General features: G+C 40.4%; 2 protein-coding genes across 2 annotated transcripts in view; one reads left to right on the top strand and one right to left on the bottom strand.

Moving 5' to 3' along the window:
* Positions 1 to 15,934, bottom strand: part of FBXO15 (F-box protein 15) — a 28,029-nt gene extending 12,095 nt beyond the window's left edge. Inside the window, exons 1-6 of the mRNA XM_062568523.1 lie at positions 15,822 to 15,934; positions 12,619 to 12,738; positions 10,607 to 10,711; positions 4,557 to 4,799; positions 4,097 to 4,306; positions 1,448 to 1,577 (exon numbers count right to left, since the gene is read on the bottom strand). Coding sequence (XP_062424507.1) covers positions 1,448 to 1,577; positions 4,097 to 4,306; positions 4,557 to 4,799; positions 10,607 to 10,711; positions 12,619 to 12,738; positions 15,822 to 15,934 — 921 coding nt within the window. The remainder of the gene's footprint in view (positions 1 to 1,447; positions 1,578 to 4,096; positions 4,307 to 4,556; positions 4,800 to 10,606; positions 10,712 to 12,618; positions 12,739 to 15,821) is intronic.
* A 996-nt stretch (positions 15,935 to 16,930) lies between these two features.
* On the top strand, positions 16,931 to 24,606 carry TIMM21 (translocase of inner mitochondrial membrane 21). Its single transcript, XM_062570067.1, has 6 exons — positions 16,931 to 17,519; positions 19,780 to 19,842; positions 19,955 to 20,052; positions 21,408 to 21,481; positions 23,925 to 24,030; positions 24,126 to 24,606. The coding sequence occupies exons 1-6, from the start codon at positions 17,216 to 17,218 to the stop codon at positions 24,216 to 24,218; spliced, it is 738 nt and encodes a 245-aa protein (XP_062426051.1). The 5' UTR covers positions 16,931 to 17,215; the 3' UTR covers positions 24,219 to 24,606.
* Positions 24,607 to 24,839: the final 233 nt, after the last annotated feature.

Raw genomic sequence — 24,839 nt, 5'->3', positions numbered from 1 at the left:
CTCTTCCAAATACCCAAAAGCCTGCATAACCCATCCTTGGCTGTCAAGACTACTAGTATGAACACCTTCTGTTAGGCAGCTAAGCTGTGTGTAAAGAACAAGATGTGTGGTACTTATGATTATTACACTCACCTACAGTTAAGTGCCTAATGCTACTCTGCCCACAGAGAGAAGAAAAACCACCTGTTCAAAAAAGTAAGCACAAAAAACAACCATTGACTGTCTCACTGCAGGATAACAACCTTATTAAACTGAACTATTTCCAGGTGCTGAAAGAATTATTTCCAAGCACAGGAAGCGTTAACACTACTATTGAGACAAAGACGACAGAACCGAGAGAATGCCATTCTACTCAATTTCTGAAGATTCAGAGAAAAGAATTGTTCAGTTTTCATGACTTTTCTAGACTTAGAGAGCTCATAACAGGCTTGCACAGGCCAGCTAGTCCCATGATTTTCAAGTAATGGACATCTTTGAGTAAGATTCAAACAAATTCCTGCTACGGTTTTAAACAATTGCTCTGGTCACTATGCATATTTGAGGTAACAAGTATTTTCTGCTAGAAAGAAGAAAATGCTTTCAGCAACTGTTCACAGACTCCCTGAGGGAAGTTCCTTGCCCCTGCCAAATAGTACAATCAGGTCTACAACATTAACATTGCTGCAGGAGCAAGGAAGGGCTGCCACCCCTGAATTCAATGCAAGAGCATTGAATCCTTGAGATGTACTGCAAAGAGCTCTAAACCAGGCTTTCACAGTACTTAACTATGCAACTTTAGGTAGACTTCTAAGTTCCAGCGTATTTAGTGCAAAGAGATTTCTTTGGAGCAGAAGTCCACTTCAGATGTTCTGTACTGCTCTCTAAAGCTGTCCGTCTCTATTTACGGCTTGCAGAAACTAATCTCAAACTTTGACACTGCAGTTAACCACTTAATACCAACAACCAAATATCCCCCAAAGGGCACAAATTACAGTATTCCTACCAAAAGGATAGGATATGACTACATGGTGACATAGAGTAAAGGAAACAACTACTGAAGTTGCCTTGTGGGAACTTATCATTCAGCGCTGTGGACAGGAGAAGTTGAGGAAGAGTACACCTTTCAAATTGAGCTATTTAAAACACCTCTGGAATACCCTACTTTGATAATATGAAGGTTCCAAAACAAATACAGTATCTACTGTATTACACAGATACTAGTATCTATTACATTATGATATAAAACTAATCTTTTAGAGTTTTTTGTTTGGAAAGTACAGACACTTCAACTACAGATTTTCAGAATAAAATAAACCAAAAATCTTTCCCTATCTGTATTTTCTGCCCTTAGAGTTTAGACAAGATCTTTTAAAATCTTGAGAGGCAGATGAAAAAAACGGTTCCTTTGCCTTGTATATTTTTTTGTAAAACAGTCATAATAAAATATTGAAACAAAATGTCATCTTACCTTCCAAAGTCCTAGCAAGAGTCCTGGATCCAGACCAAAGAGTTGGACAAGCTTATCAGCACCGATTGCTGCACTGGTTTTAGTCAGATTAGAAAGGCTGTATTTAGCAATCAGGGAACGTCGACGAGGTCTTTGAAAGAAACATAGAAAAAATAAAAACGGGACTGTGCCTCTTCATTTATGTAAGATTTCACTCACATTTCATTTTTAGTTCTGAAGCTTGATAAACAGCACATGATTAAAAGTATTTTAAAGGATTTGGCATGCACAGACATAAATTTTAGTTTTGGACAATAGCAACACACTAGCAGTTACCTAACAGGAAGAGAAACAAAAGCCACCACAGGATAGCCTAATATACTGCTGAAAAAAAGAAGTGGATAAATTGATAAGCCTGCCCAATTTTTAAAGATATTTGCAGAATTACTTTAATAACATACATTTGTTTATAATGTGTGTAGGTACCACATGGAATCACAGAATATTTACCAGAATGAAGTAGGCTACTTAGAAGGTAAATTCTTCCCCCACAGAAACAAAACTTCTCTGAAAAGCTCAAACTGTGAGTATAGTTAATTAACAGGCTTCTCTTAGAGGAAACTTTCCTCTTTGGGGAAAATTTCTAGATTTTGCCCTGTAATTCAAATGATTTTGTTCCATAAACATCCTTTTATTCAAATTCATGTTTCATAAGTATTCCCATTAGCTAAGGAAGCATAAAAAACAGCAGAAAGAAGAGTCTGCGTTATCTCTTCAGAATGGAGAGCCTACTCTCTAAAACACTTCAAAAATTTTGGCTATTGCATTCCAAATTGTTCCTAGATTACCCAACAGTATCAGGGCAGTGTCACCCACCAGTAGGTGCTATGAGCATAACAGCAGTAGATAGAAACTTCTTAACATTATCTCAGTAACTGTATTTGGGGCAGGGAAGGGACACTAGCCCTCTCCATCTTCAAGTTGGTCAGGCTGGTATAAATACAGGGACTTCCCTGAAGTCTCTGCATTAGCTCTTAGCTTTTCCTTACAATGAAGGGATCAAAGTCCTCACTTGAGTAGGACTCTATTGTAGGACAAGCTCTCTCAAATTTATCATGTCTGTTAAAAGATGACAGCAGATGCTGCCAAAAATAAAAAATATCAAATGTAATTCCCTCCTAGTCTAGAAGCTTTACTTTCACTATACTTCGTTTCCCAGACTGTTAGGTAGCCAGCTGCAATCTGAAATAAATCCCTTGCCTTAAGCCTTGAGAAGAGCTCAGACTCCAGACCAAATTCTGAAGTTTCCCCATCAAGAAGCAAGTTGCAAGCACACTGTACATAGTGCAGGCTCAGCTGGGTAGCCCTCCTCAAAAGCTTTAAACGCTTGCTTAACAGTGTGATCCATAGAAGAGCTATATTCTCTCAGTACATCATTTAGATGACTTTCTACACAGCATTTCTGCCTAAGAGCCTAATGTCACAGACCTGAAAAATCACCCTGAGCAACAACTTTGTATTACCAATAGGCCATACTAATATAATAGCATAGTAAACCCTTCTCTGATCAGGGCTTTTTTAGTGGTTGGTTGGGTTTTTATTTTAAAACTGTGGACACTAACAAAAAGAACAATTATACTCTTTCTACAGGGAATATCAAAGGTCAAAAGAATATCCTTCAATTTAACTAACTTCTAATGAATATTGCCTTCTTGAAGTTTTGAAGCATTATAATCTTACTCTTAACATTCTGGTAGCATTTGTGAAACTGTTATCCTCATGCATACTCACAATCTCTTATGTTTCATGATTATGTTAAACATATCAACTGCTTGAAACTTTTAAGTTACTTTCTACATATGAATCATCGTTTTTGTGGAAACAAGCTTTCCACATAATTAAACTCCAAGACTTCTTCCAGGCTGGGCTGCTTAGTCGAGTTCACATAGCAGGCTTATTTCTCTCATTCTTAGGCAAAGATTTTCTTTCTCTATGAGGAAATTTGTTTTCTGTAGTTGAAAACAAAACTCTTCGCACAGGTGTACTACCAGTTCTTTGAAGTGCACTATGTAAGAAGAATGTGGCTCATGTTGCATGCTAACAGCAAATACAACACAGACATCGAAAAGTCCTTGACGACAAATACATACATACTTCAGCTATACACTTACCTACAGCTCTAGGCATGTATTCATACGTACACATACAACTAAAGGCCAAGTTCTCTAAATTTACATACACATCTATCAGGTTAAGTAAATATTATTAACAACCTATTAAGTTATATGATAGATTAGGATATCCAAGTAAACACTGACAAGTTGTTCCAGTCCAAAACTCTCACATTAAATTCCTCTAGATTTGCATTTTTCATTGGTATCTCTGCTTTAGATTTAGCTTTCCAAGGCAGGACCTATCTGTTAGTCCAACTCTTGTATGCCAGTAGCTATAGTAACATATGAAATAATGTCATAGCTGGGTGGATTATATCTGTTTCTTGTTAAAAAGCTTTACCAGTGAAGAACAGAATATAGGCTTTGGAAGAAATATCAGAGAGGCTTTCTAAGAAACAATTCACTTGTTAAATCAAATTCACGTAGCTCCTACAAAAGCATTATCAACCTGTAACATAAAAACAAAAACACTCAAAAATCCTCTGTTAAGACTCACCTGTTCTTGCTCACAGCTCTGTTTTGATCAGGAAGCAGTGGCGTCACTCCACATAGTTCTAGGGTTGATAAGACATTTAAGCATGGCCAACTTGCACTATACCAGAATATAGTAACAGATGTGTCCTTAAATGAGAGATCTGCCTGCTCCATTACATGTTCCTTTCCACTTCTGTCCTTCAGAACAATGACCCAACTCAAGCCAGATGCTCTGTTATTTAAGAATTCACCAGGTGCGAGGAGTTTTTTTTAAAAAAGAGAAAGTTAAATTCCTATTAACTGCTACTTATATTTCTTGGACTAGATCATTTATAGGCTATATTCATATCTTCCCATCACAATATGCATTTATAACTCTATTTCCCCATCCCCCCAGCTTTTCCAAAGCCATTAATATTCTCTACATAGTTCTCAAGTAAACATCTTCTGTGACAAGGCATTGCTTGTCACAGAGGCATTACCTTATAGCTTCTCTGTTTTTACATGGAAGACCTGTATGAGGATCTATAGGTTTAACAAGTTGCATTACTCTAGTTTTGACAGCAGCTATTTGTCTGAAGATGTATTCTCTCTTCCAGTATCCAGGCTTTCTATCCTGTACAGCACCACAGCCCATGGAAACAGTTTCTGTCTCAACAGAATTCATTTTCCAAATTGTTCTTTTTGGTGGAAAACGACTGGAGTATATTTTCAGCCAGATTCCACTGAAAATTATTAGAATAAAGAAAAAGCATATAAATATCAAGAAGAGTTACTTAATTAAAAGTATAGACCAAAACATTAAATTATTTCAGCAGCACAATAAAAACTGTACTTAGCATGTGGATTTGGGGTACTGTGAACACTATGTTAGTGGAAAAATAGAGTCTAGGGTTACCAGCAAATGCAGTCTGATCCAAGACTAAATTTATAGAGGGCCAGAATGTCCTGCTAGGTACCAGTCAAGAACACACAAAGGCAGTTTCCTCGGTTCTGATATTCAGATAGATTGTATCAACTCAGTTCCTTGCAGCAAACAAAGGCTCAGGAACCAACACAAACAAGGAACCAAGACATCAGCATTCCTCATGGGCTACCATATACAAGGTTGTCTCAGAGGATATGGATTCTCTCAGAATATTTTTTCTTCTGGAATGTATGTGCCAAATGAGATTCACTTATAACTTTCCGCTCCACTATGTCAAAAAAAGGTAAGTAATTCAGTTAATTTCTATTAGATGCCAGTGAGGCTTTTTCACACACCAGCCACACCCAGCCCCATCACACCAGCCACCCACCGACCACCCACTTTTCATCTAGTACTCCAACCAGAATCAATCATTATATCTTGGGAACTTCCCACCATTTTATCCCTCTCACTAGCACACTGAGTATATGATTTTTAAAGTCTTCTTTCTCCTTGTGCTAATTACTTCCTTCAGAGATTACCTGTTAAACATATTGAAGTAGAATTAAAAAAAGTAGTACAGATCAGAGAGAAAACAAGCAACAGGGAAAAAAAAGGCAAGTCTTGTCTGTCTTTCAGAAAATGCAGAGTCCAAGATGAAGCTCAGAGATCCCTGGGGTTGGCCGAGACATGCTTGCAGGGAGTTACAAGAAAACTAAGCATGCTTAAGCAGTTACTTTTGAAAAATCCAGACTGAAATAATGATGTATCCTCCTTATACAAGATTAACTAGTCAAAAAAGCATTTTAATTCCTCTGACTTGACAGTCAGGACCCCCCAAGTTTCTCACACAGATCCAATTGAAAATGGGGTAGGGAAGGTCTGTTAGAACTACTTATGTTTGCTGGAAGTACCATCGTCATGTCAATCCTCTTCTGTCTTCCTCTTTCAACAAACTCTGGATACAGCATTCAAAGAAATATCCAACAACAATAGTGGGCTTAGCATTTTCCTGTTAAGAAAAGTGAGGTCACATTCCCCCTGCCCTTAAAGTCTTCAGGAAACTTCAGAGAAGAATACTGAATACAAGAAGGGACAAGAACTCAAACAATAAGCTCTGAATAAAGAGGAGAAATGTCCTTGATAGCCAGTCTTATTCAGCCCAAACAGTCCAATAAGCACGCACCCCTATTATACTCTGCTGTTAAACAGCACCCCACTTCCAAGAGGGACATTCTCTTTTTAACAGGGAGAAATATTCAGCATCTGGCTGCATGATGCAGTTAGCAATAGGCATTTCCTACACCCTCTGTCAGCGCAAGTCAAATGAATTAGATTTGGCACTAGGGGAGGCAGAAAGTGTCAGAAACATTTCCCTGCTCTCAACAGTTATATTGAAGTCTCAAGGAACAGTTAAAGTGCAGATATACTTGAAAAGTTCAAAGACAAAGCATACATAGCATTGAGTCACAAATACACACATCGAAAGACTGTCAGTCCTATTGCATCAAGAGCCATTGAACCTGATGACAATAACTACATTAAGAACAGCAGAAATAGTGATTACTACACTTCTACGTAATCCTTCTTCCACCTAACAGCATTGTGCAAGCACGCGGAAGCTCATAAATCTACTCATGGCAGAGAGGGACAGCAAAAAAGAGGGAGACTTGGAATCAAAACTGTTTGGAGAAGTATCAACCTATCAACCTCCTCCTACCCTCAACTTCTGAAGATCAAAAAGGCAGTCAACGGGGAAGCATAGATTTACCTCTTTTAGAGCAGAATACCTGCCACTTTTGCCTCAGAGAGCTAAGTTTAAGACTAATCTCAAGGCCTCTTATTGGACTTTGTTATAATGAAACTAGTGCCAGAATCACATGAAGTTATTTGCAGCCAAGCCTCTGACAAGCAATCACAATGCTCAAGGCATTGTCGCTGTCAGTCATCATCTGACCACAATAGCAAGAAGATCTGGACAAGGCTGAAAGATCTTCCTCTGTGCTCTAGCTTCTCAGTTCTCCTGTTATATAAGCACATTCTGCTGGTGAACAAAATCCTTGGGCTTTCAGATCACCTATGTGAACTTCCCAGATTGCATGACAGGAAGGCTGGAACTGTATTACATGCTGGGGCCAAAGAGAAGGCTATGGGGAGGCAGAAAGTGTCAGAAACATTTCCCTGCTCTCAACAGTTATATTGAAGTCTCAAGGAACAGTTAAGTGCAGATATACTTGAAAAGTTCAAAGACAAAGCATGCATAGCATTGAGTCACAAATACACACATCGAAAGACTGTCAGTCCTAATGCGTCAAGAGCCATTAAACCTGATGACAATAACTACATTAAGAACAGCGGAATTAGCCTCTGCCTAAAAGTAAAACCAGATCTGTCAGAGATATCCAGGCACTTCAATTAAGACTTCCATTGATTCACCAAAAGATGCAGAAGACTTTCCTTTGGTTGAGGAGGATAGGATTAGAGACCTTCTGGCCAAGCTAGACATCCACAAATCCATGGGCCCGGGTGGGATGCACCCACGGGTGCTGAGGGAGCTGGCAAATGTTGTTGCCAGGCCGCTCTCCATCTCTGAAAAGTCCTGGAGAACTGGAGAGGTGCCTGAGGACTGGAAGAAAGCCAGTGTCACTCCAGCGTTCAAAATGGACAAGATGGAGGACCCAGGCAACTCTAGGCCCGTCAGCCTCACCTCCATCCCTGGAAAGCTGATGGAACAGCTCCTTCTGGATGTCATCTCCAGACAGATGGAGGAGAAGGTGATCAGGAGTAGCCAGCATGGATTCACCAAGGGGAAATCCTATTTAACCAATCTGAGAGCCTTCCATGATGGAATGACTGGCTGGGTAGATGAGGGCAGAGCAGTGGACATTGTGTACCTTGACTTCAGCAAGGCTTTTGACACTGCCTGCCCTAACATCAACCTAGAGAAGCTCAGGAAGTGTGCGTTAGACGAGTGGACAGCGAGGTGGATTGAGAACTGGCTGAAAGGCAGAGCTCAGAGGGTCGTCATCAGTGGCGTGCAGTCCAGTTGGAGGCCTGTGGCTAGTGGTGTCCCCCAGGGATCAGTCCTGGGTCCCATCCTCTTCAACTTTTTCATCAGTGACCTGGATGAGGGGACAGAGTGCCTCCTCAGCAAGTTTGCCAATGATACCAAGCTCGGACAAGTGGCTGACACACCACACATAACAGAAGGCTGCCATTCAGAGAGACCTGGAAAGGCTGGAGAGTTGGCCGGAGAGGAACCTCCTGAGGTTCAACAAGGGCAGGTGCAGAGTCCTGCACCTAGGGAAAAAGAACCCTCGGCACCAGGACAAGCTGGGGGCTGACCTGCTGGAGAGCAGCTCTGCAGAGAAGGACCTGGGAGTGCTGCTGGATGACAAGTTGACCATGAGCCAGCAATGTGCCCTTGTGGCCAGGAAGGCCAAGGGTCTCCTGGGGTACATTGGGAAGAGTGTTGCCAGCAGGTCGAGGGAGGTGATTCTGCCCCTCTACTCAGCCCTACTGAGGCATCATCTCAAGTACTGCGTCCAGGACAAGAGAGACAGGGAGCTACCGAAGAGGGTCCAGCGTAGGGCTACGAGGATGATCAGAGGGCTGGAGCACCTGCCCTGTGAGGAACGGCCGCGAGAGCTGGGCCTCTTCAGCCTGGGGAAGAGAAGACTGAGGGGGGATCTCATCAATGTGTACAAGTACCTGAAGGGAGGGTGTCAAGGGGACAGGGACAGACTCTTCTCAGTTGTCCCGTGTGACAGGACAAGAGGCAATGGGCAGAAACTGAAGCACAGGAAGTTCTGCCTGACCGCGAGGGGGAATTTCTTCCCTGTGAGAGTGACAGAGCACTGGACCAGGTTGCCCAGAGAGGTTGTGGAGTCTCCTTCTCTGGAGATCTTCAAGGCCCGTCCAGATGCAACCCTGTCTAGCATGCTGCAGGTGACCCTGCTGAGCAGGGAGGATGGACTAGATGATCTCCAGAGGTCCCTTCCAATCTTACTGATTCTATGATTCAAGGAGGTCCAGGAAATCCAAAGGGAAGAAGTGACCTGCTCCACTGAATCAATACGTCTCATTAATAACAGAAGGCATCTCTTCTTCAGCTATTCGTGCATATACAGCAATCTCTCTCCAGATCAGAGAACGGAAACAGACACTGTTGAAATGGATACATATGAATCACTTTCTCTTAAACAGCTTCAATGGTTTTAGCCTGCCTTGCTATCCTGAACTGGAGAAAGCATGTTAAGATAAATAATCAGCATCAATGATGCAATTTTATCTATGTGCACTTGCTAACATACTCAAAAAACATAAATCTGGACTATGGCCTTCCCTTTAAATTCACTAGGTGAGAACATCAATAGTAACTAGTTCACCGTTCAAATTTTGGCAAACGAGTGAGAAATGCACAAATAGTAAAGGCAGCAACTATATAGGAAGAGATGTTCTCGTCTAAACACCAATGCAACAGAAAGCTGGAAAAAATAATTAAAAAAAGCTATACCCAGAGACTCTAGTTACTCTCATACAAGCCAGGCTCTCTCCTCTTGATCCTCTCATGAATTTACTATGATACAGGTGGGAGCTTTTCATGAGCCCAAGTTTTGACTGCAAGGAAAGCAAGAGAGGGCCCGATATCAGCAGAAAGAGACACTTGAGTTTCATAAGGGGTTTAACAGGATAGGTTTAATAAAGAACTTTGCACTACAGACTGCACAGAGAACACTGGGAACCGCTCACAGAGGTCAACAATGGGAGGCTGCTGGAGGCACGAGTTGTACACATGGGCAGGACTCAATTCGTTCATAAGAGCCCCTTAAATCTCCTATCTCAGTTGGAATTATCTCAGTTGTGTTAACCCTGAGCAGCTTCTGCCCAGAAAGCAACTAGACATTGTGGACAAAACAGAATATGCATGCCTGGCTCTGATAGGAATTTGGTCAGTGCGCAGTTTCACACACTGGCCCTGCTGCTACCATGTACTCTGCCAGTCATTGACTCCTTGCTAGAACTGCCACAGGTGTTCTCACTACACCTGTATACACAACCACTTAATAAAAAAGCTGTCAATATTTTTCTGCGTTCTTTCTGTTTTCATTTAAAAGAAACCAACAATCTGACAGGAAGAGGTAGAACAGCTAAAATCCATCAATGAATCACCAGATGAGATCAAATCCCCTACAAAAAAATCTGAAGAAAAAGCTAAAAAAGTAGGACTTCAAAAGCTATGAGAGCTATGATAATCCTACAAAGCTACTAGCTACACTTGCCACTAAGGACTGCTTGAACCAAGTAGCCTCTGCTGGTGCACGTGAACTACAAACAAATATATGCAAATTTTATATAAAAATAAATGCTAATAGCAATATTTTAAGGCAGTGTATTTAGTTTTCACTACTAATTCACATTAAAGTTAATAGGGTTTGCACAGCTGGAACTCCACACAACACTTTGTGCTGTGAGCTATGCAGTACATTTTCAACAGAGTAATTGCCAGTAGGTACTTGCATCAATGCTCTGACATCAATGAAACTAAATTAGAAAAGCTCATAATTTGGGAAAGCTCAACTGCTGTGAGATCAAAACCAACACTTATGCTTTCTTTTTCCTTACTTGTCATTGGCCAGATCATAGAACCGCTTATTCACACAACCGGTACACAACAGGGACACAGCATCCAAATAGGAAAATATCTTCAGCAGCATTTCTGATGGCATGCTGATAAAAAGAAAAAAAAATGATGTTAGACTTACCTGCAAACTACAGAAATGACAATGGCTAAGAATTCAACTCCAGACTACAACAAAAGTGACAGAAATTATGAGTTCGTGAATTAGTTTGCAGAATTTCGATTCAAAGTTGTTTCTCTGACCTAAAGCATTTGCTTAAAACAATTCACAACTTATTCAAGTGACCCAGGACATTATGTGGAAGTTATCATTTTGCATTTCCATTATAACTTTTTTAACATTAATCCCATTTGACATGAAACTACTTCATACAACTTCACTCTCTCACTGCTTTTATCATGATTTTACTACTTAGTCACTAACCACCAGCCTTTACCAGAGCTGTGTCATCAGGATGCATCAGCACAGAAATATCATAATCAGACAGTGGGATCGTGGTATACCTCATCAAAATCCTCAAACCATTTGTGCTCAGGGGTATCACAGAGTTTGCATTTATGTCAACAGAAAGATGTAAACTTCAAAGTACGTTGTGTAGCACCTTAAGAATAATTGAATATTTCTGTGCATCTGTCTGGCTGCAGGTGCCAGTGTCATCTGTGAAATCCCACTGCTACTAGTTCTTCACAGCCAAAGTGCACCATGCATGTATAACGTAGAGTTAAGTCAGCATGATTTTTGTATTAATAGACAGACAAAGCTTATACCCTCCGAACAGTATCTAGTAATTGCACATAGGGTTTTTTTTTGAAGAAGAACTTTTTTTTTTTTTGGAGCATGGTAGTATGCCAACATCAAAATCGCCACTGAAAATATAAGCTTCTGTGGGGGGTGGGATCAGTATCTCAGCCAAGTCTCTCTCCTCCATTTAGAACTAGGTTATTTACAACATTTGCTGCTCTATAGTAATATTTTACGCCAAAAGCATATACCTTTTAAATGCCTTTCAAATACAGGATACTGCCAAGACTCCAGGGTTCGTATTAAAACTCAGGATCTCAGCTGCACTAACAGATTGGCAACCATGCCAAAACTGCTATGGTTAGTATGTGAAATTATTCAAATATTGTAAGCCCAAAGCAGTTAGTGCATTACTTCTAAATTCTGTCTGGAATAAATCAACTGCTTGACTAGTTGCAAATAGGCTAAAATATAATGCTTGATCTAGAATTCTCAACAGTAGTTTTCACAACCATACTATTATTTTGTTGCTGAAGGGAAGTAAGAGAAAGGAGGAGGACGCCTTCTTTGTCTGCTTAAGTCTTTCACACAAAACTAACAGCGTAAGGGATTGAACTGGCCTTAAAAATGGAAAACAGAAAAATGACTTACACAGGAAGTTACCAAAGTTACAAATATTCCTTCTTCTATCCAGAAAAGGAAATTGATCTTTCATGTAAAGTAATCTTTTTTAAAATACAAAAAAATTCAATTAAATAAAGAAAATAATTCAGGACTATTTTGAAAGTGTCTTTCACAGTCAAGCAGGGAGAGAACACTTACCTAGCAGCAAATGAGTGGCAACCACTTTATTCCTCCCCCTCATCCCACTCCACCATTCTAAGTCTCCCTATATAAAGCAACAGGTATCAAGAGAGATGTCAGAAAGTTTATTCCAAATTGGCTTTTCTGGAAGTAACACGGTAATGATTTTGATTTTTAAGGAACAACATAGCTCATGACTTGCAAAGAAGTTGCTGATGATCTTGTACAACTTGGAAAACTTCTACAAGAGGTAAGGGAGAACCACGCCTGAAAATTTCAGCGGCTCAAGACAAGACCACAGAGTAGGCCAAGAAAGCAAATCTTTTCTTTTGAACAGAGAACATCTGACATGGAAACATCCAAGATATGAACATACATGAATCTCTTAAAAAAAACATAACTTGAAATCTGCAAGGGCTTTTTCCACTCTTAAACTAAAGACATTCTCACCTCTCAATGCTCACGTTAGATTTCCGCTTTATGGAAGATATCCAATACTGCCTTTTAACTTCTGCATTTTTGGTTTCAGAAAACTCCATGGGTCTGGCAGCAAAGCTCCTTGATCTATTTCTAGAAAGTAAAAGCTGTTAGGAATCAAATAATCATAAAATGAAGAAAAATGTATATTCTGCACACCTAGACATCATAGGCCAACTCAGATGAGATTCAAGGGATACAATGCGTGATAACTCATTAATAGCAGTTCACAGATTTGAACGATTACCACCAAATTCAAACATCCGACATCAAGAAAACATTCAACTCTGGTCTCTCTTCTACGATCATTGGCACTGCCACAAGATCAGTTTGACACTGGTGGAGAGATCTACTCCCATTACAGACAACTGCACCACTCTGGCCACCATAATCAAGCTCCAGAGAGCCCCCTACAGGAACTCAAACTCATTGTGTTAATCTTCTGTTTTGCGGCATGACTAGAAACATTTTGTGAACTGTCCAACATTGCCAAGCCATTAAAAAAAATGCATCAAAACACAACTAGTTAGTCCAATTGGTAAGATGAGTGTTGATATTTTATTTACTCATTAATACATAACTACTTGGATCCAGACTACTTTTCCCTACTAAAGTAATTTTGCATACTCCTAGAACAAATAGACTTGTACAAGCTAACCTGCCACACGTATTTTCCAAGGTTTTCTTGTAGAAATAACCTTGTAAGTTGTAATTACAAGTCCTATTTTCAAACCACACACAAACTTCTAGATGGAGTTTCAATCTTAATCAAATCCTGACTCTTAACACCTGCCGTTTCTCTGTGATACTGCAGGGCAGGCAGAGCTCTATTAGTGCCACATGGTTTGCATTGCCAGCTGGCTTTAAAACACCTAGTCAATCCAACTCTGGGTTTCTAAGCAACAAGTTGATATTGGCAAGAAAGAAATCTTTATTGGAAGTACATGCATACCTTGTACATTTAATACATCCATGTACACTGAATAAACACTAATCTTATTTTATGCTCAAGGAAAAATAAAATTCAGGGGGAGGGGGGAAAATAACTTCAACCTAAAATGTCAAGTCTGTTACATCAGAATCCCTGAAGTTTTACTGGGAATTGTTTTAAGTACCTGTCCTCCTCACACAGAAAGACATACACATGAGTTCAGGTGCTAATCTAAAACTCAGGAACAAAATTAACAAGAAGAAAGTAACCGCATGTCAAATACAACCCTGAAGATAAAGCAAATGTTTTATTGGTGTACATTACCACCACCAAGTACACTAAAAAACATATAAAGAAAACATATAAAGAAAAAACAGATAAAATGAAACCAGCTTGAATGAGTCAGTAACAAATGGCATTTTTCAAAAGCCATTAAAGGAATTTAGAGGCACAAGTCCTGTTCAGTAGTTGAACTAGCACATCTGTATCTGCTGCAGCAACAGTTCCAGACTACTCCACTGTTATCTACACTCAAAGCAAAAAGATGCCTTGTGTGGGCATACCCCACAGTGCTATACCCTCACAGATTCTAGATACCCTCACAGATTCTAGCTAGTTCTAGGATCAAACCAGACTGGGAGTTAGATCATGGATTTTGCACTATACATTTTTTAAATCTGGTATAAGCATACTCTGCATTTCCCGTATTCAGTCCTACTAGCTCTCATTTTAACCACTCCTTGCATGCCCCTCTTCTTCTCCCCAGGGAGGGATATCTGAAGTATGGGAAGTTGTCTTCAGCTGCCTCAGAAGCTTCTGCATCATTTTAACACCTTTTGTAAGCTTAGTTTTTTAATATTGAATTTTTCATTCTCTAAAATGATAGCATTCTCAGAACATGAAGAAATAAAGTCAGAAATGCTTGTGAATATGATTAAATAACCAGCCCTTGATGTGTAGGAGGGTCAACTAAATTAAAAGCACAAAATGAAAATCAAAGTAGCCACTGTATACTGAAACACAAGACACAGCTCCTTCTCAGGGGAAGGAGAATCACAACAGCAAATATGTTACATGAACTACTTCATTCAATTTCACAAATATTTCATATATAGAAGATTATAAATTCAACAGAATGCTCTCATGCCACAAAGCTAACCTGCCCATGTTAAAAATCACTGACAGCTACTACCGCCCTCTTTCAAGATTTCTTCAAGTAACAATTGAGAGGCTCTACCTTTGAGGCACAGCAACCTCAATTGTCATTTTGTGAGCTTTCAATCAGTGGTGCACAGTTTTGTAGCACAGCATTTGTTTTTACACCCCAGAGTACTAGAGATGTGAATATTCCTTTTTTTAGTGGTCAGAGAACAAGTCTATTTCAAAAAATGTATAGCAAGTTGTACGTAGTGACAAAATTTGGCTCCTTTTCTAAAGTTAAGATATACATACAGATAAACAGAAATGATGGCAATATTTTAACATCTTTTTTTTTTTTTAACTCAACTAGTAATTTCAAAGTCTCTCAAAAGGATATTATCCCTTTTTTCATTAAGTTAGTACAAGAGAAATGACACAGCTATTAAACCTAGGGTTATATAAAAGAATTAGTAGAAGAACTTACTTTCTCAACTCCACTTCTAACACTGCTCTAAACTTTTGAAAGCTGAACCTGTATAAGAAAAACTAAGCTAATCACACCTCTTACAGTGAAATCCTCCCATGCACTTGGTGTAAGCCCTGTGCAACTTGGACATACACGCCTCAACCACTAAGGCAGCCAGTCCTTCTTGGACAGGCTTATGACGCTACCTACTCTTAGCTCAAGCACTTACCTGGGTTTTAGTCCCACTACTCAAACAGAAAACCTAAAAAAAAGTAACATGTTAAAGCTAGGCTTTCTTGCACACCTGGTAAGACAGGCTGCAGCCGAGGTTTCATTCTCCCACACGCAATTTTACAGCGAAACTACCACCAAAGCCCGCACACCGTGCACCAGGGGGTGCACCACGTCTCCGGGGAGGCCCCCCGCACCCATCGCGGGACCAAGGCGGGGGGGGGGGGGGGGGGAAGCGCCTCGACGGTCCTAAACGGGCAGCAAGCCCGGGGCTGGAAACCAGAGCAGCGAGGCCGGGCAAGGCGCCTCCCCGCGGAACCGCGGCAGGGAAGGGGAAAAGACCAGAAGGCGGCGGCGGCGGGAGCGGCGGCGCCCCGGGGCCAGCTCGCCGCGCACGAACGCGGTTACCTGGGCGCGGGGACGAGGGAGGGCGGCGCGGCCCCGACGGCTCCCGGCGGGGCCGCCCGCGCCCAGCCGCCGCCACCGTAGCGTCGCAGGGCCTGGCCGCGGCCCGTCGCCATAGCGAGCTGCTCCGCCGCCTGCGCCTCGCAGGCGGCGCGGGGGTGGGGCGGCCCCTAAGATGGCCGTTAGCTGGCGTTAGCGCGTTCAAAAAGCAACAGCTCGTCTCTGCGGGGCCGCTGAGGGCCCCGGGACTTTCGAGAGGTGCCCTGCGGGCTCTCAGGCAGCGCCCGGATTTGTTACAGAGTAAACCGTAGTTCAAGCATTTCTTGTGGTTGCTCCACGGAACGGTGGACGTCGACTCCGCGATAATACTTGAACTCCACCTTGCCTGTTAAATTAACACCTTTTCTTTTTTTTTTTTTTTTTTTTTTGGGGGGGGGGGGGGGGCTAATGATGCCGAAGTTGTGAACCTCCTTTGGCAGCTGCCGCGAAGTCTTTACACGTATTCTAACTCATCGTAATTTGCCGAGTAAAATTTGACTTCTGCTTTTAACATGAGGTTTATAGATTTGCACGCAGATATTTTGTGACACGTTTCAAAAAAAAAAAAAAAAAAAAAAGTTTTAGGAAAGATTGACAAATAGGATTTGCTCTAACAAGTGGCTGGCTAAATACTGCCGAGACACGTACACATTTGAGTAATGGGACTTTATTTCCATCGGGTTCTGGATCAAAAAAACTGCACTTGCAAAGGGGATCCGCTAAGTGAACAAAATGAAACATATTGTTAGTTTGATTGTTCCTTAAAAAGAATGCGCACGTTTAGTTTATTAAACATATTGGATATTACTGGAAAAATCTTAATACTTACTAAAGAAACAGATTTAGAAAATAAAGCCCCCAACGGCACGCCAGGGCGCGGCGCGCGCAGTGCCTGGGCGTTAACGGCCGCCGGGGCGCGGCTCCGCTCGGCTCCGCTCGGCTCGCACCGCCTCTCGCCGCGCCGGCCTGGGGGCGCTTTGCATCGCGGTCTCTGTAGTTACTTTCCTGCAAGTCGTTTTCAGTAGCGGGCGCAAGAGGGAGCTTCTGTAAACTACGGTTCCCAGGGCGCGCCGCTACTTTTCTTTTCCCGAAAGATTTCCGCAAGAGCAATGGCGAGGGGCAGCCGCCGGCGGGCGAGGGGTTGCCGTGAGCTTCTGAAGTGAAGCGCCAGGCGCAGGCCCCGGTTCAGAGCGGGAGGCCGCGCTGATTCTCCTTCCCCGGCGCTCCGGCGCGGCACCTCGCGTGCACGTGTGGCAGAGGAGAGGGCCCGGCTCGCGGCGGCGCGCAGGAGAAACTTTTAGTTGAGCGTCGGTCACGCTTCGGTATCAGCATTTAGAAGCCGTCTGCTTTGCCTCAGCATGTTTTCCGCCTCTCTCGTGCGAGCTAGGCGGTGCGGCGAGAAGCTGCAGGTGTCCCCAGGGAAGTGGCTGCTCGCACCCTCAGGAAGGGTGCTCCCGGGGCCCTGGCCGGGCCTGAGGTGGGGGCACCAGCCCCCCTGCAGGCAGCCCGCCCCGCGCCCCTTCCTGTTTTTACAGGGTGCAAAACAAAGTATCTGGACACGAGCGGGGGGTCTGGGAGCAGGAAAATCTGCCGGTAGTAGCAAACACGTATCTGTGCAAAGGGATCAGAAAGAAGAAACTCTTCTGTCAGCTGCTCAGAAAGGTAAGACGGCCTATAGTCACTACTGAGTGGGAAGAGTGTGCGATGCTTGAAGAGGCTCAGCCATCGGAAACTAGGCACCGTGTTGTATGTTGTAGTTGAGATTTTAAAGTCCCCAGACTCTCGAGTTGAAAAATTGCAGTTCTTAGAAAACCAGCAAGTTGACCCCTCTTCTTTTTACATTATACTGTTTCCTGCTATGGACACTTTTTAGGCAGTATATCACACAAGCATAATAGAAATTCTCTGGTGTCTTGCTGAAAGCTTGTTAGTGTTTAAGTCAAGAATCTGCCACATGACAGGTAAGATATGGAGCCTGTCATTTCCATTCTGTAAAGGAAGACCTGTCACACACAATCCATCTTTTTTACTTATGGTAAAATTGGCAAAACTCTTTGTTACTGGAAATGTTTCTATTATAAATGAGACTTTTACTAGGTGACAAGTAATCTTTTAGCTCAACATTGCCTAATTTATCTTGCATTTTTTCACTCTTTCCCTTCTTACCTCACCTGTTGATCAAGTTGATTAGTCTGCTTAGAACTAGGTAATTTGCTTGCAGTTGCAAAGGCAACTCATATAGAGTTTACACTATACTTGTAGTATTAGTACAGTGAGATTGAATTTAATATTCAATTTCATTGGAAAAGATTGTCATAGATGAATGCAACATAATAAAAATTTAGATACTAGAGTAGCTGACAAATGGTTCAGCACTCTGAATAGCTCATGTACAGGAAGCTGATTCCCTGTAAGATCTGCAACAATCAGCTAATTTTTCTATATGAACTGTACCGGTAGAGATCTCCTTGGTCATCCAGTTTAGTCCTCTGCTGTCACAGGTATCCCTGTTTTTGTTTTCTTTTTAATGAGCTCTGCAGGCTAACCTTAAAATTAGGTACAATTCTTGTTAATACTTTTTTTTCCCCTGAGGATTAAAATATGCTGTCTTTAGTAACGCAAGGGGACAGTTTTTAAAGTGTAAACAGAAACAATTTGCTGCTGAAGTGTTAACTGTTCCATCTACTCTACTGTAACCTATACCAGCAGGTGATCTAACCTGCCTTCTGGTATGTGACAAACATTTACATTTCAGCTAGTAGTCCTTAGCCTAATAACTTGTGATTGACACAAATCACCGAGAAAACTACCAGTCTTGACTGATCTGGTATCATTAGCAATTTATTTAGTTCACAGATCATTCTGAAGGGGAAAGAGAGAGACTGGGTAAGTTGTTCTGATTGCTTGAACGCTGCAGGTGGTATGTTGTGGTGACCTAGTCTAGACATTAAGTAGAGAGTTGAAACATTTCATTTTACATCTTCACAAAACATTAAACTAAAGCTGGTTTCAGAGATGTGTACACTGAATGTCATGATTTCATCAATCTGGAATATGTCAAAATATAAATAAATTGCTTTTTGTATATTGCTGCTTATTTTTCTAAAATCTATTCCACTTCATCATCTTTAGTTCAGCTGCAGTTGAAGCAGAACTTAATGTTTGGGGATGAAGAGGGATGAAAAAGAGAAATTTCTCATAGATTATAGTAATTCACTCTGCTATTTACAATTTTCTTTCTGTAGTAATTGAGTAGTTTGTGACATTAGTTTTATCATAGGATGCCTGTCATCTTGGTTCTTCTCATTCATGTCAACAAAAAGTGGTTGCTACATAATTAGATTCAGAAATCTAAGTGCTTTGAAAAGGTCTTTAAAAACTTCAACTGATGAGAAGGCTGCTGGAGAAAGAGTTATTAAGTTTTCTCACTAATTTGCACTTTGCTAAAAGGCATACTTAACTACTTAAACAAATCAGTATTTTCCTCAATTCTCAATATTTTATAGCAGAGACTCATAGGATTTTTTTTTCAGTGTTTACACTGACACTTTTACTAGTGCTTTAAAACAAATTATATTGTAAACTACAGTTGACTGTCTCAATAAATACATATTTTGATATGGTAACCCTCCTTTTTATTGCTCACTTGACTGAGAATTCATAAAATCAATTAATTTTAATCAGTTTGTGCTATTTATAAGCTTACACTGTACTTTTACTTTTCACCTCTCTTCCTTTGATTAAAGATTTTAGTGTTGAAGTATTATGGAAGCTGCTACTGGAGCTTTTTTCTTCTGCAAATGTGAGGTCTACCAAAATGCTATTTGAACTGTAGACTAACAGAAGATAAATTTTATAATAAAGCTATTCAAATTTTATTATCCAAGCTTGTAACTCCCACATTGTTTTCTGTCTATTTCAGTGAAAGAAGCTGGAAGAGACTTCACATATTTTATAGTGGTTCTTGTTGGAATTAGTGTTACAGGTTTGTTCTTTTTTTTTTTTAATTACATTCTTTATCAGAAGAACCTTCTCATGAATTCCGTCTTGTTGGATTAGTTTTCATTTCAGCAAACTACTTCTTGTTTCTCTTCCAGGTGGTTTATTTTATGTGATTTTTAAAGAGCTGTTCTCTTCTTCCAGTCCAAGTAAGATCTATGGAGATGCTTTGGAGAAATGCAGATCTCACCCTGAGGTTGGTTTTTGAACCTTAGTCATAAAGGGTTTTTTTCTCCCTAATTATTGTCTCTTTTTAGTCAAAAGTTTGCACCAGAAATCTAACAAAGGTACAGGAGTGTCCATAGGGCAGTTAGCAGACAAACAGGAGCGAGATCTGCCTATACCCTATACATTTAGCTGGGCAGAGGAGGGTCAGCTCCAAATCAGAACCCGTACTAGATCAGGTTAATCCAAGCACTGCATCTAAGTGAATTAGCCTGCTAAAGGCAAGTATATTGAGTATCACAGCACAGCATGCTGATGCAACTACAGAGCCCCTGACCGTTCAGAGCGTGTACTTTTGTCTCTATACAGAAAATTCTATAGATGTACCTGAATGCCTATTAAATATGGGTACTTGCAGAATTCTCTAGATTCGAAAGGCAATTGCTCCCACTTGGGAGCTGTTGTTTTTCCTCCACAGTTACTCTATTGTGACACTTCATTAGGGTACTGTCATTGTGCAAAGAATTGCATAAACAGCCAGGAATTAAACTCTTTAATTTGAAACAAGATTAGCATATCACTATGGGTAAAAGAAGAAGAGAAAGAGGACAGTCACATGGTCACATAACCACATAACATAGCTGAATATAGATAAAAATTAGTCTAAAACTAGATCCTGAAAAGTCACTACTTCAGGAAGAAGTGACTGCATGAAATAATTTTTCAGCAAGGTTGTCTCTGAGGATAGTCTAGAAATGAAATGACAAGTTATCATAGAAAAACAAATTTTGCTTTGGAACAAGCTGTTATAAATGAGGTGTCTCTCCAATACCTAAACCATAAAATCATCCTTCCTTTTAACCAACTTGAAAGTAAGTCTAAAGCTTGGTTAATTTGATATGGTTTTATGGATATGAAATATATATATATTTCCTTAACAGTACCGTTTCTTATTAAATTACATGAGGGGGATTCATTTACATTTTAAACTTTGAAACAGTCAGATACCCTCTTAAAGGAGACATGAGCAAACATTTTGTGCTTCTTTTGTTCCTCTTCTACACAATATGTCTGCAAAGTGTGATGTATGCAGTAAGAATGGAGATTAAAATGGTATAATTTCAGAGGGTTGTACATGTGGAAGATAACAATAGGATTTATTGTATTTATATGCCTGTAAAGAAATCCACTGAAATACAGAAAGCATGCTGAGGCATTTTTGACACAATTCTCTTTCACAAACTCTTGCCTTCTCCTTGACATATCAGACTCACAAGGGGCATTTTGTTGAAAGAAAATATGCTCACAGCAGGAACATGAGCTGATACTAGAATGTCTGTGTGAATACGATACCTTCTGACAGCTCAAACCTCTTTTCTCTTGTAGATAATTGCCGTTTTTGGTGAACCCATTAAAGGTTATGGCGAGACAACACGACGAGGAAGACGACAGCTTGTCAGGTGTCCTTTGGTATTTTTTGCACAGCTAAGACACCTTAGGTTACATTGTTGCAAGTTAGATCTAGATTACTGAACTGACAGGGTATGTGACATATCTTGTCACTTTTGAATGGAAATGAATATTTTTGTGCAGCAGATAACAACATTTAAAAAATATTTGGGTGCAATCTTTAGGTCAAAGAGTTTCTGTTTGGTCTGTCTGATGATGTAGAATTAGAGAATACTTGCAAGTACTGTTAGTGTTGACATGTTGACATCACCCCAGAGTTAGTCTTACAAAATCCAGATGCTAGGCCCTTGTGTAGTGGGAGATTAGCTAGCTCTATTACCTGAACGGCTAACCTTTTATTTACAGGACAAGAAAACAAGCTGGAAGGGGATGTTGAAAGTGAGAGAAGTCAGCCAAAGTTAGGCTTATTTCTTTGTTGTAAGTGTAAAGAGGTACAAAGGGGCATGGTGTCTGATGATGTCTGATCTCTGGGCCTTTGACCATTAGAGGTGGATTTCACCACTGAGTTAGACACCTGAACTATATACTAAATGCAGTGTATATACAATATAAAATTCAAATTCTGAGTACCTCAGAACAAGAAATGGCCAGTATGCTAAAGGGAGAGCTCCTCCCTCCAAAAAATAGGACAAGTCTTAATAAGTTAGCACTGGGGCACAGGCATGCATCTAGGGAACAAGGAGACACCCAGATCAGATGGAAGTTTATATTTCGAAACACTAATTTCTTTTAAGAACAGTGGAGAGATTTTTCTCCCTTTGAAACAATAGTTCCTTATCAGACCACAAAGAATGAGGGAGATGATAACTTTCAGGCTTTCACAAGCCAAGCTGATCAGTTTAAAGCAGGTTGGATTTGGCTGCACAGGTTACAGTCGCTGTAGTGACTGCATGTCCCTGGTTGGTATGCAGCATTGACTGCTGGTACTGGTATTTCTGATACTTGAGGCTACAGGTCTATTGTGTTTTTAATAGAACAGCTCTCACCTAAACCATTTCTGAGTGCGTTTGTTTATTGCTCTCCTGATGAGGTAAAAAAACAGAACTAATTCTTACAGAACATAAATCTTCCCTGCCCCATAGCCCAACAGGGACTTTGTCTTTACTAGGTTCTTTGATTTGAGTTTATTCAAGCAGGTTTCATATAATATGGGATACATAAGCCTAAATATAAAATTTGAACCATGAAATTGAGATTTCTAGGAGATTGATTTTTTTTAACTTTGAACTAAAACTTTATGTTTTCATCAGACTGTGTGAAATGGTGGTGTTCAAAGTGGAACTGCTAAACAAAAAGAATACAAACAATAGTTTTAAGCATCTGTCTTTAAAACAAACTATTTGGAAAACTGAATGTACAGTCAGTGTTTTCTTAGTATTTGATTTCCATCTTCTTGAAAGTCAAATTTGTATAGCTTTTTGAGCCAATGACTTGGTAAGATGGTAGAGCTCATGTCTGTGATATGAAGATGACTTTAGATGTCTCAAAATATGTACTGATTTATTGTGCATATACATCTTGAACCTGAATTTACTGCAGTGAAATTCTTGATTTGTATTTATTCCTTGTAACATTCCATATCACCTTAAACTGTATTGAAAGTTTAATTCACAGTGTATATTTAGGTGCAACTATTGGAAAGAAGAGCTTGGTAGTATGCAGCAGTTAGTAATTTCAGTAGGAAGCCTAAACTGGCACAGAATGCAGGTCTGAACATTAGTTTTTGGAAATGGTCATCTAGAAAGTGACCTGAGTTTTCTGTTTATCTAGTATTTGGCTGTAACTTAAATACCACCTTTTGGGCTGGAGATCTGATACAAGTGCCAAAGTTATACAACTTCAGTAAAACAAAATTACTATAAGCTGTACTTATTTTGGCAATAAATAGCTTGACCTGATAGCTATGTTGATTAATAGAGTTCTTTTTGCATATTTTTGCTTGGTAACTTAGTTAAGTGCCTAAAGAAACTTGGCCAGTCTGGATGATTTCTTTCCTAAAGGTCAGGTTCTGAATCTAAGGATTCTTTAGAATAAATGCAGGAAAATTTCAGAATTTTCAGCTGTCAGCTTGTTGTTGAGTTTTTAGGGGAGGATTTGCATATCAATTTCTTTCAGTAAGCAATGAGGACATGTAAGCACCTAATCTGTTAACCATTTCTCTAACCAGTCTTACCTGTCTAACCATCTCTGCTTAACCAACTCTCTTTTCTAACTTGCTGCTGCTCCCAAGATGCCTAGAGTAAAACTTGGGAAGATAAATGAAGAAGGAAGAAACCCTTGATACCATGTAGACTCTACGATAAAAGTTGGAATGCACTTTCTCCCAAAGTAGTTCAGCAATTCCTCTAGATAAGAAGTGGAAATTTGAAGTTTAACTAGCATATTATAGGTAGCCTTGCCTAGTGGGTTGAGTTTTTGTTTTACTGTTTTTAGTCATGTGGAATACATAAAGGATGGACTGAAACACATGCGCTTAAAGTTCTATATTGAGGGTTCGGAACCAGGAAAGCGGGGAACAGTCCATGTGGAGGTCAAAGAGGTATGTTCATTTGCTAGATATAGCTGACAAGCTTAATCTCACATGTGTACTACTGAAGAGAAAAACAGAGCCTGAAATGTATTTCCTCATTACAGAATCCTGAGAGAGGAAGACTTGAGGTCCGCTACATATTTGTGGATGTTGAGACCTTTCCCAGAAGAACCATTATCATTGAAGACAACAGATAGCCAAAGATCAAAGTTGAATGAAGTTACTGTCTCATCTTTCTGAGTACCGAATGCATAGCCGGTGTACACATGAACTGTGTGGCGTTCTCAATTGTATCTTGAAGCATTGGGATTGTGCTGCAGGAAGTACCCTCTCAGAGCCTCCACTAAGGTCTTTCCTAATAACAAATATAGGACTTGATGTGAAGGAAGTGAAAAATAGAGCCATCGCTTATGGCAACTAATTGTGACATAGGAAAATAATGGCACGTAAGGGACTATTTAATGCTGGCTAAAATGTCTACACACCCAAAAGCTAAGTCTTCCAAGGTTTGAGGTCTGGGGAGGTGTTTGTTTTCCTTTGCTTGGATTTTCCACTAGCCCTGCAATAAAGTAAGTGATACTGAAAGTGTAGACAAACTCAGTGTTTTCATTCTGGGTGGCTTTGTGTAGGTAAGGTAAAATAACATGTGTTTACTGATCCAACATAGGTCTAGCCCAGGTGAATCTAAGAATATGAATTGTGGAGACCCATGGAAGGTGACTAGAGATAAAGAATGTTCAATATCAGTATCTTCTAAATAAATTAACAACACACGCATGCTATCTGTTCCTTCCAAGGTTTGCCACTCTGTTCCACTA

Source organism: Rhea pennata, chromosome 2, assembly GCF_028389875.1.
Source record: "Rhea pennata isolate bPtePen1 chromosome 2, bPtePen1.pri, whole genome shotgun sequence".
Lineage (NCBI taxonomy): Eukaryota > Metazoa > Chordata > Aves > Rheiformes > Rheidae > Rhea > Rhea pennata.
The sequence above is the reverse complement of the archived record's forward strand: the minus strand, read 5'-3'. Positions and strand labels throughout refer to the sequence as shown.